The sequence below is a fragment of the Excalfactoria chinensis genome, chromosome 1 (assembly GCF_039878825.1).
Source record: "Excalfactoria chinensis isolate bCotChi1 chromosome 1, bCotChi1.hap2, whole genome shotgun sequence".
Lineage (NCBI taxonomy): Eukaryota > Metazoa > Chordata > Aves > Galliformes > Phasianidae > Excalfactoria > Excalfactoria chinensis.
In genome coordinates, this window is record NC_092825.1 from 48,777,913 (window position 1) to 48,790,965 (window position 13,053).

Here is a 13,053-nt window from a genome sequence, read left to right on the forward strand (position 1 = left end):
AGGGAATAATAGAATCATAGAATGGCTTGAGTTGGAAGGGACCTCAAAGATTAATTAGTTCCAAACTCCCTGCCATGGACAGAGTTGCCAACCACTTGATCTAGCACTAGATAGGGTTGCCCAAGGCTAAATCCAGTCAGGCTGCGTGCATTGATGTAGAGGCACTTCAGTTGGGCTACTAGCAATGTTAGGACTCTGAGAAATCTTCTCAAGAACCTTTGGGACAATTCAGAGGTTTTTCCCTGCTGTTTCCTAAATTACCCATATTTCCTGGCCCTTCCCTATCCCGTAGAACTCCATCTCTTTCCTCTCTCAAATCTAGTTCAACGCCCTGCAAATCAGTTCAGCCAGCTTACTTCTCAGAGTACTTCTGCCCCACTTGCTCAGTTGCGTTCCATCTGATGCCCACATACCCAGTCTCTCAAAGGCCCGTTCAAGATCATATAACCCAAAGCTTTGATCCTGGCACCATCCACACAGCCAATCATTTACCTGATCTGTTTTCCTCTTTCCAGATCTCAGCACCAATTGTGAGGACAGAAGAGAACACTACTTGCGTTCCCAAACCCTCCTATGTTTTTCCAAGGGATGCAAAGTCTCCTTTAGTGTTCTGCAGTATCCTTGTCACAGCCTCTTGACACCCACCTTGAATGAGAACAAGTGAATAGCAGAGATGAGGGTCCATCCCCCTTCACTCTGTGTGTTACTGTGACCTTTTTCCAGGGAGAAGCAGGCTTATCTTCCCCTTGCAGGAACTTAGGACAGGGCTGTCAGTCAGCATGCAATGGGTCAGACTGCACCCAATCCATCTCCCTCTCTGGTTCCCAGGCACCTCTCAGCCTGATAATCTCATCCTGCAGCCCAGCCATCCACTCAAGAAGTTCACTGAGCAGGGGACACCTGCACTCATGACACCTCTCTCAGGCCCTTGAGGGACATCCAGATTCCCCACAGTCAAAGGCCAAGACAGCTCTGTCAGTCCTGGGGAGGTCCTTCTGGGTGTGCACATAGGACCAAAAAGGTCGTGGCCCCTGGGTCTGTGCTGCTACCTCAGCCCAGCTGTTGCAGATCATAGTCACCGTGTTTGTTCTAACACAGTGCTGCACCTTGGTGTGCCCAGAAGAGCAGAGAGCAGTGTGGCCTATGCCAACAGCCAGGAAGGCTTTGAGCCAGATTCCAGGAAAAGATATCAGGTAAGGATTTAATTATTTACTGTGCACTTTTCTGTGCTGGCTACACTCTCGCTTTAAGTATCCACTGGAAGCTGTGGGCAGAGACAGAAAATCAGGCAGGATGTAATGGCTGTTTAGCCCCACTGTGTTCATCTGTGTTCCTATATCACGGACTTTCCTCCACGTAGCGGGGAAGAAAACAATGTTTTGTTTTGCATTACGCTGTAGAGATACAGTTTTCTCAGAAATTCTCCAGCTGCTGTTCTTGGAGGTCTCGGTGGGCTTTCCATTGCTGTTTCCTTTTCTATTTATCTATTCACCCTCAGCTTCCCTCTTTATGTAAAAGACAGCCCCCAGACTCACAGAAACACAACTGACTAGTTCCACGTGGATCGTAATTAGAACTAGTGAGGTCACGATATACTTGGCAAATTAATCTCAAGCAAAGTCAGGTAATACATTTCTGGTTGAGATTTATTCTTATAAAACATTAATAAAGTTATTACAGGAGAGTAAGAAAGAAAAAATTCTTACTGTCAAAACACAGGCAGAATCTTTGATGTTTGAGTCAGAGAGTTGTAAAAGGTGATCTACGCTATTAATTGAGATGCTGACTTCAGAAAGGAATGTAAGACAAAACAAAGTCTGTGGAAGCTTTGATTCCAAATTGATGCATATCAGATATCTGAATCCAGATGTCTGATTTGCATATGAATTTTAACATCTCCTTATAGTACCAGCCTAAATAGAGCACAACCATACAGCCTGGAAGAAATTGGCTTTCTTACTCATAAAAGGCCAAAGAGACAGAGAACCTGAAGATCATTTAAGGTGTTCTTCAGTATTCTTTATTAGTGGCTGCAACTGTATGCCTTTTCCCACCGAGAATGTCAAACTGAATTTGGCCTCCTTTCAGATTTAAATTAGCAAGAAATTAAATTGTGAAAAAATAATGCATTTCTCTGCAATTTCCGAATCAGCATTGTCCCATTAAAGCAGCAGGAGGAATCAGCAGGCACAAGCACAGAACTCCTTCTCATTAGGTCTGTCAAATAATACAGCAAGGTCAACTTACAGGTGACAGTTCTGAACTTACAGAATCTTTTAAAGTCTATTTAAAAGAGCTAATAGTAATATTGTTGTAAGTACAACATTCTTAACATACGAAAGAAAAGACTTGTAAGAAGAAATAATGTATTTTTTTAGTCAGAATTATTATATATATATTTGGAATGGCAAGCCCATCTTCAGATCTAAAACCAAAGCCTTTCACAGAGTGTCAGTTCTGTGCTCCTGTCTTGTAACACTTTCTTTACAGAAGCAGAATAGGTAAAAAAGTGGTTCCTCTTTTTCAATGCAACTTATGAAGAACAACAACAACAAAAAAAGGAGAACACATCACATGGTTAAGATGAATTACATCGTGTTTAAACAGCCAATGAACTTAAAAGAAAATCATACAATGAGAAACAGAAAAGCCCCACCAGATACAGGCGTCTGCACCTTCACAGCCTTTCTCTCATCATCCTCTGTTATTGACCCTTTCCCTTCCTCCCACTGTACTGAATGAGTCCTTGGGCTTTCCTTTAGTAATATATATATCTTCCCTATGGTTCTCTAGAGCCCATTTTATGTATCTCAGTAATGTTTCCTTCTGATCCTTAGAATACACTGTGATATGACGCATCTTAACATTAAGAAAGTTTTCCTGGGCTTTGGCCATTTTTTTCTCATCTTTAATTTACACTTCTGTAACTGTCTGGTGATTTTTCATCTGAGATGACACCAAATCTATGCTAGTAGTGAAAAGGTGGAGATAATTAAAGGTCCTTGATGACTCTTTGATCTTTTTCACACACACATAAAAGATAATAGAATTACTTGAAACAATCATATATAACAAAGGTCTCCATTTGGCTTTCAACCTGATGTCATTTCAGGAATTCGAGTCAGCATTTCTTCCAACAGGTTTTGCTCCAGCCAGCCCGATGCAATGGTAAAATGATTGCAACCCGTTGCAGGACCATAAGGTGGCTAAAGCGTCCTTTGTGGATTATCCAAGAATCTAAGAAAACAAGAGCTATCTCACAGTGGTGATATTTGTATGGTCTTTCATGACAAAATTGCAAAGGTAATTGAGGGTGAGATCAAGCTATTGATTGGCCATGTCTTTCAACATATTGCACTGGAAGACAGAAAAAGGAATTTCTGTTTGTTTGCTCCTAGCTTATAGAGTTTGCTTATATCAGATAGCTGCCACCTCTTTCAGCTACTCTTAGCCTTGCTATTCATTGATATTTGCTCCTTTAGCAGATTTCTGTGATCCTCAAAGATTGCTGCCAGGAGAAGTAATCATCTGATTTCAGGCTTTTGAAAAGCTGAATGGCCTGCATTTTCGATGCATCCCCTTCCTTGCCAGTGGTGAATTCATCATCTGGTACAGGTTTCCCAGGTGCTGTCCTGCCTCCGGAAGGTTTCTTGATTTGAGGGTATTCCTGACTCATACACATCTTCTCACCAGATTTCAGGCTGTGGAAGCAATAGTCACCAACCTGGCAAAGGAAAACTGGCTCAGTGCTGTCAGGATTTAACACCACCAGATTACCCTCAGACAATGGCTGCTCTTTAGAGAGAGCGCTTCCCTTCTGCTGGAAAGGCAAAGAAATCTTTGAGAGTTCCGAAGGTCCATGCAGACCTGAATGGACATCAAGGTAATCTCCAAAGGCATCCAGGTGCATTTCAGGAGAGGCTGATACTTGACTTGAAGATGGGAGCATGACACCATATTTCCCAGGAGAAACCTCATGGCAAGAGCAGTCACTGGAGGGCAGGGGTTCCTGTGGGTCACAGGGTTCCCCCCCAGCAGTGACAAGTGGCAGGTGTGTGGTGTCACTATCTGATGTCAGTGACAGGCTGTCTGTGGTGATGTACTCCAAGGAGCACTGCTGAAGGAATACGGGACAGCCAGGAGCCTCTGGAGATTTCTGATCTTCTGTTCTCACATCTGTGCTTTTCCCACAGGTGGTGGGAAGTGGTGAAACTTCCCTCTTGTCATTGAGATAACGCATCACTTCCTTCTGATCTGAGAGCAGGAAGGGCTGCAGTGGACCTTCTCCTGACTGCTCTTGCCTCTGTGCAGCCTGGGGACTGTCTTTGTCTGGAAGGGTCACGTACTGCAGGGATATGGCTTTCTCTTGTTTTCCCATTGGATTCAAGGTCTCTTCCAGGGTCTGATGCATCTCAGACTGAGAGGATGACACTGGGCTGTACAAATATGGGCCATTGAAAGCAAAGCAAGTGACTGCTGTCTGGGAAGTTATACTTGGATCAGCACAGTTTGTCCTTGAAACAGAAAATGAATGGCCAGGAATCTGACTTGGACAGACAACCGCGTCATGCTCTGGAACATTTAAAGCCTGGTATGGGTTCTGTAGGTCTAATGCAGCAGAAGAAACCTCTGTCTTTTCAGTCTGCACTTCAGGGGACTCTGCCAAAATCTTTGTCTGCCTGAATGAGAAACAGTTAAAAGTTGTTGATGAGATATATGTTTGTGGTAAACACAAAGCAGAAACACAAGCTTAGTAGAAAACTGAAGTAGCTATGCACATGGCTAGAATGATCTGTATGGGGAAGCAAGTTAAACTAGATAGCACAGAATTGTATCCCAAGCTCAGAAGTAACTGCCATGGGCATTCTGGTGACAGAACGTTTGACTATGGCTTCCCATGAGTTAGGGAGTTTGATGAGCGTGTCATTCAAAGTGTGGCTGCAATGTTCTATTAATTCACCTGTCCACAACTTGAAGGAAGCTAGGCTGATCTATGTTCTCTGTAAGACTGCATTTGTTGACGTCCAGTTGGCTGCTTGCATGCTTGTTTCCTAGAGAAACTTTCTATGAAGAAAAAAAAAGAAAGCAGACATGAGGAAAGAGAAGTGTCTTCCCAGCAGCAGAATCATGATCAACGCATTCACCATGGAGAATGAACGTAGGTAGCAGAAGCGAAAGCATCTGGCAGTGCACACTAGTAAAGTTCAATACAGCTTCAGTAAGATGTCCACTAGATGCTTTCACTTCTTCAGAAGAGTCTTGCTTCAAAGCCAAATTGCCTTGCTACTGACCTTACCTAAGACTGCATAGATTGGGTGGTTGGAGCTGATTCTCTGAAAGATCTTATAAATGCTGCAGGATCTCTCTATAATAAACAAAGCCATGGCTTTGTGCAAGTTCAAAACCATGAAATTAAGGCTCTAATCTCTTATGGATGGAGTAACAGGTAAGGGATTAAAAACAAAACTATGTGAATGAGGAGTGGGAGGAAATAAAAATCAGATTTTACTGAATGATCATGTAATAAACTTAACATAAGGCTTTAGTAGAAACAGAAACATTTTATCTTCTGGTATAGGAGATAAATTACTGAAATTTTTCTGGCTTGAGTTTACATCACTGCCATGCTGACAAACACAACACAAATAAATCTACAAGTGTAAACACACAATTTCACTTCTGTTGCTGCAGGACTGAGCAACAAACAATAACTGAAGTGTACATTCCTTGCAGATTAGGAGACAAAGGAGTTCTTGGGGTTATTTGGATTCATGAAATAGAAAGAATGAACCTTCCAAGATACGGATCACACTTACATGCAAGTAGCTCTGGATGAGCAGACTCTTGCTGGGATTTGGAATCTTTTCCTCCCACAGCTTCTTCTGCCTGCAACAACAACAAGATTTCAAGGTTAGTCTCAGAGTGGGAAGGAGAAGAGACTACACTTCATGCACTGTGCCCAGGAGGCCAGCAGCAAACTCTCACCATTGTCCAGCCATGTACAATCCAGCTGACATTGCACACCAAGGCTGCTCTTTGCATAGAGCACTCCCATAGCAGTCAAGCAGTGCCTCACCCTTTATTCCACTCCCATGGCCAACACACAGCTAAATAGCTTCCTCAAAGCACAAACCCACCTGAGGAAATATTTAAAGCTGCAGTAAGCAGCAATGAGCAAAGTGATGATGATAACTGGGAGCATCAATGGGAGAATCACTGGTGAAAGAACTGAAAGAGAGAAAAAGGAAATGGGGAGACAACATCTGAGAAAACAATATATTTTGATAAAAGTTGGGTTAGATAGCAGTATTCACCATGAAAACTAGATGTTTTCAGAGGACTTGGGCTGCCTGACTTTGTGCAGTACTGGAGAGATGGGAATCTCAGAGTTCTCCTGAGCTGCCACTGCTAATGGATCATGATGAACAACAAGGTGAACATCTTGCTAGCTCCCTAGGGACAAATTCTACAATGTTGCATAACTTTCGGCACGTGACCATAGTAATCACAGGCATTCTGCTTCTAACTCCAGAATCTGCATAAACACGATAAGATCTGCATCTCCACTGCACTCCACTGTGTCCTTTACGCAATGCCATGGCTGCTCTCTAAAAGGAAAAGGCTGATATTTATTCTGTCTTCCTGCATTCTCAGGCTCTTCAGTTCCTTAAAGCAGAATAAATTTCTGGGATCAGGAAACAGCCGTCATCTTTGGCTAGGATCTTTTCTTGGGCCACCATGAGGAAACCTTTCCAGCTAGCTGTATTAGCCTAGGGAAGGGAAGCAGGAAGGATGTTTTCAGGCTCCATCCTGCTCACCGCCTTTGTTAGCATTCCTGCTGCGCGGAAAGGGTGCACACAGAACAGTTACCATGTTAAGCAGCCCCAGCTGTCACATGGCCAGATCGCCCTGCAACATCCATCGTGATAATGTAGGTCTGTTTCTCTACAGGCATTTTGACCGTGAACCACACACAAAACCTGACCAAAACAGCCCACATGAAAAGTACCGTTCTGGGTTTCCCAGGTGAACTCCTCACTCCATTCACTCCAGTATCCCTGATAATCCTGACTATTCACTATTGCACGCATTCTTCCCCTGTATTTTGTAGACGGTGACAACATCTGATCAGTGAAGATGAAGGGAGGTTCATCATTGGTAATTGGTATTGTCTGCACAGTCTGGGGAGAGGAAAGAAGCATGAAGAAAAGAGGTGAGAGGAAGCGTCATCGCCAGCCACAAAGCAAAGAGAAACCCAGGACTCCTGCACTTCCCATTACTTGCCTTTTCATATTGGTTGTGCTCCCAGAACTGGACTTGATACTTCTGCTTTATGAAACCATACTGTAAAGTATGTTTTTTCCACCTCAGTTCATACTGTTGCTTTTCTATCTGTTCCACTGATACATTTGCAGGTGGCAGCACCTTAACTAGAACACAGAGAATATCTCAGAGTACACACCAGCACACAGACCCAGCACACCCATTCACCATCTTCCATAATCACGCAACACATTTCCAAAGATTTTCACATATAAAGTGGTATCTTCTACTTTTGTGGGAACTCTCCCTGGCTCCAGTCTGTGGAAACATCACCAGTACCTCCAGATGCATGCAGCCTGACATGATCCACCTGGCACACCTCAGTCAGCATACCAGCCACATGCTTCCCTTACCAAGTCAGATCTCTACTTCCTCCCAAATGCCTTTCCTCACTACCAATGCCGTCATCACATCTTTTACACACAGACACCACAGGAGATGACACAACTGAGAAACTCACTGTTCTTGTAGGCCTCTATCAGTTTCTCTTCTGTCTTGGTCCGCACAGACACTTGATACTGGCTCTGACTGCTGATGTTGCTAACAGGGATCCCACAGCTCTGCACCACGTATGGGACATGGGGCAAAGACTTCTCATACACAGGAGAGCATTCCTCTTCCCTGAGGGGTGAAAAGAAGGTGGCACTGAGATCAGTAGGATTGGCACAGAGCAGAATGCCATCAAGAGGGGAAGGGATAAGTGTGCTGCCCCTGGCAGATCACATACGCTGATGCTGGAGTGGCCCTGAAGAACAAACCAAAGATGACAGAGGTGGCAATTGCTTTCTTCACTTCCCAGCTGCACGTCAGATATGCACCGTTGAAGAGGCAATGAAGGTTCCTGGGATGAATGCCACCTACAGAGAAGATCAGAGAATGCTGAGAGGCAGGAAAAGTCCAGTGAAAGCCTTTGTCTTGCATGAACAGGCATCATACAATGGCACCCCACTGAGAGCACAAAGTACACTGAAAGAGGCCAGATGGATACTTGCTCTTTCTTGCATTTCCAAACTTCTCTATGCACTCCTAGGACATACCTATCCTTCCAAGTGGTAACAAGACAAAAACCAAAATGAAACACAGTAAGATGAGACTTCTTCATGAGCCACATCCCTAGACACAACCAGCCCCATGGAGTGCTCCAGACATCCCAAAAGGGGCACAGCCCCCAGCCATTTCATTATTGCTAGGATTATCCCAGTGGATCAAGTGGCTCCTGCACAGAAAGCAATGACTAGAAAGAGCTTGCCCTGCAACTTCTGGATTTGGAAGGGTCCCACAAGGATCGTCCACCTGCCTGGCTTCTCAGCAGGACCTCCCACCCTTGCACAGCCCTGCTCCATCTCCCCCTACCTTCAGGGGTCTCCCAGGACACATCTGTGCTCCACTCGCTGTACTGCCCAGAGAAGCCTCTGCCCTGCTCCACTCTGGCTCGCACACGGGCAACGTATCTACTCCCTGGGATGAGGTGGCTGAGATGGCAACGAGTGGTGTTGGAGAGCAGGCGTGACGCAGCCTTCTGTCAGCAGGGGAAAGGAGGGAGAACAGGAATCAGTGGTGAGGGGGGGAGGGAAGACAGAGAAGTAGTATAGATGCTTCTCCAAGCAGTCCTGTTCACATGAAACATTTTCCAAGGTGCTTTGCCTTTCTCCCATGTGAGCCCACAGGCTGTTCTTCAGTCATGGTTTAAATTCATGGGGGAGGGAAACAAGGTTAAATACATGCCAACTCAAAACAGAATTGCACTGCTTTTTCTCAGGGAAGCATTGATTTTTGCATTTAAGTTGGGACAAGTGGTATTTCACCAGGAAAGACACTTGCAGACAGAAACTTGCAGAAAGAAGAAGGCCTCCTCCAGCTGGCCTAAATCAGCATTTCTTGCAGCTCTTCTCAGGGCCAGAGAACAGAAAGGCTGCCCATTTGCATGGTGTTTACCATGAGCCCTCCTCCAGACAAAAGGCTGTAGCCAGGACCAGGACAGCCCAGCCCCTCCTGCTCTTACCTCCCAGGACTCCCACTCCCGCTTGTAAGCAACTTCATACTCCAATGCATTGCCCAGACCTTGGCTTCCATCAGGTGCTGTCCAGGTCAGTAGGAAGGCTCCTGGACTTCCTGTGACTGAGAGGTTTTGAGGTGGAAGGGGCTGAACTGGAAGATGAAGGTACAAGGCATGAGATGCAATATTGGAGACAGGGACATGAAGAGGGGAAGATAACATGTACTTAAACTTTCTCATTTCCGCGATATCTTATCAGATCCTATCATAGGAAGCTGCCTGTTGAGTGCCCCTCCAACATCCACCTGTTCCCACGCTCAACATTTTCAATCTCAGTGTGGAGATATTTGTCAGTTTTTGCAATATCATTGCAATTCCTCTCCTAATTGAACATCAAAAAAGTTCTCAACCATTCCCCAAAAGCATTTGAAAATTTGCTGCCTTGGGATTTTTTCCTTACCATTTTGGAAAAGATGAACTTTTAGTTGTACATCAAGAATCTGCTTGGGTTTGAAGCTGTAATAGTCATCCACCCCGATTCCAAAATATTCTACTCTTTTCGAGCAAATCCAATGGCTGTAGGGATCTGAAGCCTCATGTAAGTCTTCTTCCAGCTCCTTTTTGCAATGCATCTCCTCACTGACACTGTGTGTGCATAAAAAGTCATCCATAAAGATCTGATCTGGTGCTATACAGTTCATGAAAAAATAAACGTCTAAATATGATTCCACCCATAATGTTTATCTAATTTACATGGAAAATAATATTCTCATTATCACTATTATTCCCATATTGTATCGGTTACTCTTTCAAACATTTTAATCACCATTATGCATTTATCATATGCGTTCTCATTTCCACGTATGCAGTACATAATATTCTGTTCTCATATCAGTATAGCTTTGTTAGTTATCAGTCTGACCCTTGATACTCTCAGAATTTTATGAGAGAAGTGGTTTGATGAAAAATAATATCAGAGAAATGCATCTTTTTACTCTGAGTGAAAGGCAAGAAAGTTTCTGATGATCCCCATCTTCTGGAAGGAATCCCTTTGGCAGTCCCAAAAAGACACTGAAACATTTTATTTAATTCAGCCAAAATGTACTTCTGTAGCCTTAGCAGTTCTGTTCTGTCAAGAGACCTTATGAATTCATTAGCTTCCTTCAGAATGTTAGGCATCATTTTAGGTGGCCTTTCTCCAGGCCAGAAAGCATCATCAAGATTAAAAACAATATTTTATGGCAGTCCAAACTGCATAAGCTTTGTGAGCTTGCAGAGTTCTGAGCTGCTGAAGAGATGCAATAATCTTTTTTGTACCTTCTGGACTTCTGTCTATGACTTCATGCTCATTGTTCCCATACAGATAAAGCTGTGGATATCTGTGCTCAACTACTGTCTGTAAGGAGAGGATGAGGTCTTCGAGCCAATCATATGTCAGCAGGCTTTATTCAGTACTGATAACTGTCATAGTTGGGTACTAGCAAGGAAACCAGGGATATTTCTGAAGAATGGATAGGACTGAGCAGTCATGAATCCATCTATATCAGCCACTGAGAACACTCCATTGTCAAACCATGATACAGAGCAGACTCCCAACATCAGAGTAATTTTATTTCATCTTTTCTTTCCTTTTTTTTTTTTTTTTTTTTTCCTGAATGATTTGCTTCAAGGTCCTTTTCCAAAGACCTTCAGCTCATTTCTCCTGCTTTTACGTGTATCAGTACTCTCTTACCTACAACAAAATCAAGTGTTCCCCCTTCTTCGTTTCCTTTCTGCATCCCAAGATGCTAATGCTTTCTCTTCTCAGCTTTCCTTCTTTATCTTCCTCTCTTCCTTGACCATTCCTACCTATTTGTCTTTTCTTATCCTTACAACTGATCAACTCTGCTGATACTGTTCCTTTTTCATAAGGAAACAGATGCAGCAAAGAGATACTGTAATAAACAGACTGGTATTTCTGGGAGGAAGATTCATGACACTGCTGAATTTACCTATTCTTCTTCTCAATCTATCTATCTTCTCTTACTCATGAACAGCCATCTGCACACCCCTTCATATCTTCTATCCAGGATTCTGCTACAAACTTATGGGAAAATAATTGAAAACACAATAAATTTAACTCCACTGGCACAAAAGAAGTTCTCCCATTCTTAGGAGAGGTATCAGAAGCAAGCGTGACTTTGACTGTAACCCAATAACAGCTGAAAATCTGACTGCCAGCCCAGAGATTCCAAGTTGTGGCCAAGTACTCTTTGGACTCTTTTCCAGCACGGTCCAATTCAGGTACTTACTTTTTAATACCATTCCTTTGGTACAGAGTCAAACCAAGGAGGGCGTGAGCCTCTGAATGTTCCTTCCATGTGCATGTCACGAGTGAGTTGTAGTCATTGTGGCATCTCAAGCTCTTCATCGGAACGCTTTCTGAAATGCCATACCAGCCAAAAAAAATAAAAAGAGGTGTGCTGCTTACAAATGGAAATAGGGAGAGATAGCAGGAAATAGAATGATTCTGCCATCAGAATGGGGAAGGCACCGATAGCAGCACTCTTCCAATGGCATCAGAAAAAATGACCCTTGGTGAAAATATGTTTGAAGTTGTGTTCATTCTGCGTGTCTCCCAATATAAGAGTCAAGCCAAGCTATGACAAGCCAAAGTACAACAGTGGAGTGAGACCTTTGAGCCTGCAGGACATGCTTCTGGCCAATGTTGTCTGGGCATAGAGAATACTGATGTTAGTGGGGATGCAATGATTATTTCATCCTTGTGTGTTGTTCTATGGGATTTCTTTGCAACCAGCCTCCACACTCTCACCTACTCGTCTGCACCTGCACTTACCACAAACTGTCTGCTTTTTATCAGAATGCTTGTTGTCCTACAGCGGAGAAGAAGGGAGCCAAAGGAAGTAGAAGATGAGGAAGAGTAACAGGTTTAAAAAAGAAAAGTAGAAGGCAAGCATCGAATAAAAGAAACTGTAAATCTGAAACTCACCATTAATGGCTTTGTCACTGAAGCCCAATGACAGATGCAGCAAAAAGATGCAAAACCCTTTCATCTTCATACTGTCCTTTGAACACACGTTTTTATTAAAAATAAATGTTTTCATGCCAACACTTTCCTTTGGCTTATTCTGGAGCTTCTGGTTTTCATTTTATGTAAAGAGAAGTAAAACTGAATTAGGGAACTTAAGGCATTGTGTTGTCTTGGAGTGACATTCAGAAAGACCTCCTTCCACGTATTTACTTTGTCAAAATTCAGGCAGAACGTCTACAAAGCCTTTACTGATGGACAAAAAACAGGTTTTCTTATTGTGTCAACCTGCAACATAACCAAAGAATGAAGAAGTAACAAAGTGTATGTCTAAGAAAATACAGCTAAAACTAATAAGAAGAAAAATGCCTATTCTATGAATAGACTTAACCTGCAAATTCTTTCATCCTTAAGTTCCTTATAGTCATATTCTTTTTTATGAAACCTCATGTTAATCAGTTTTCTTGCTTTCCATAAAGACTTATTCCCCGCCACATACTTCTTCAGTGTGTGATTGAATTTCTGTACTTATTTGCTTTCAGGTTTCTCTTCAACATGCAGCTGCTCCAGCTACTCCCCAGACAAGCTGCAAATTTTAGCAACAATTCCAAATAAATTATTTCTCTTCTTTTGGGGACTGTCAAGAGTACACTGAGAAATTCAAAGACTACTGCCCACATTCTTTGGTACTAGAATACTAGCTCTT

General features: G+C 43.1%; 1 protein-coding gene across 1 annotated transcript; it reads right to left on the minus strand.

Annotated features, from left to right (window-relative positions):
* Nucleotides 1-1,683: 1,683 nt before the first annotated feature.
* Nucleotides 1,684-12,467, minus strand: LOC140258805 (cytokine receptor common subunit beta-like). Its single transcript, XM_072349474.1, is given in 14 exon segments — nucleotides 1,684-4,679; nucleotides 4,961-5,064; nucleotides 5,817-5,886; nucleotides 6,138-6,228; nucleotides 7,010-7,181; nucleotides 7,285-7,430; nucleotides 7,784-7,944; nucleotides 8,051-8,180; nucleotides 8,677-8,842; nucleotides 9,326-9,471; nucleotides 9,780-9,964; nucleotides 11,611-11,740; nucleotides 12,309-12,443; nucleotides 12,446-12,467. Coding segments are annotated over 14 exon segments (2,859 nt in total). The 3' UTR covers nucleotides 1,684-3,478.
* Nucleotides 12,468-13,053: the final 586 nt, after the last annotated feature.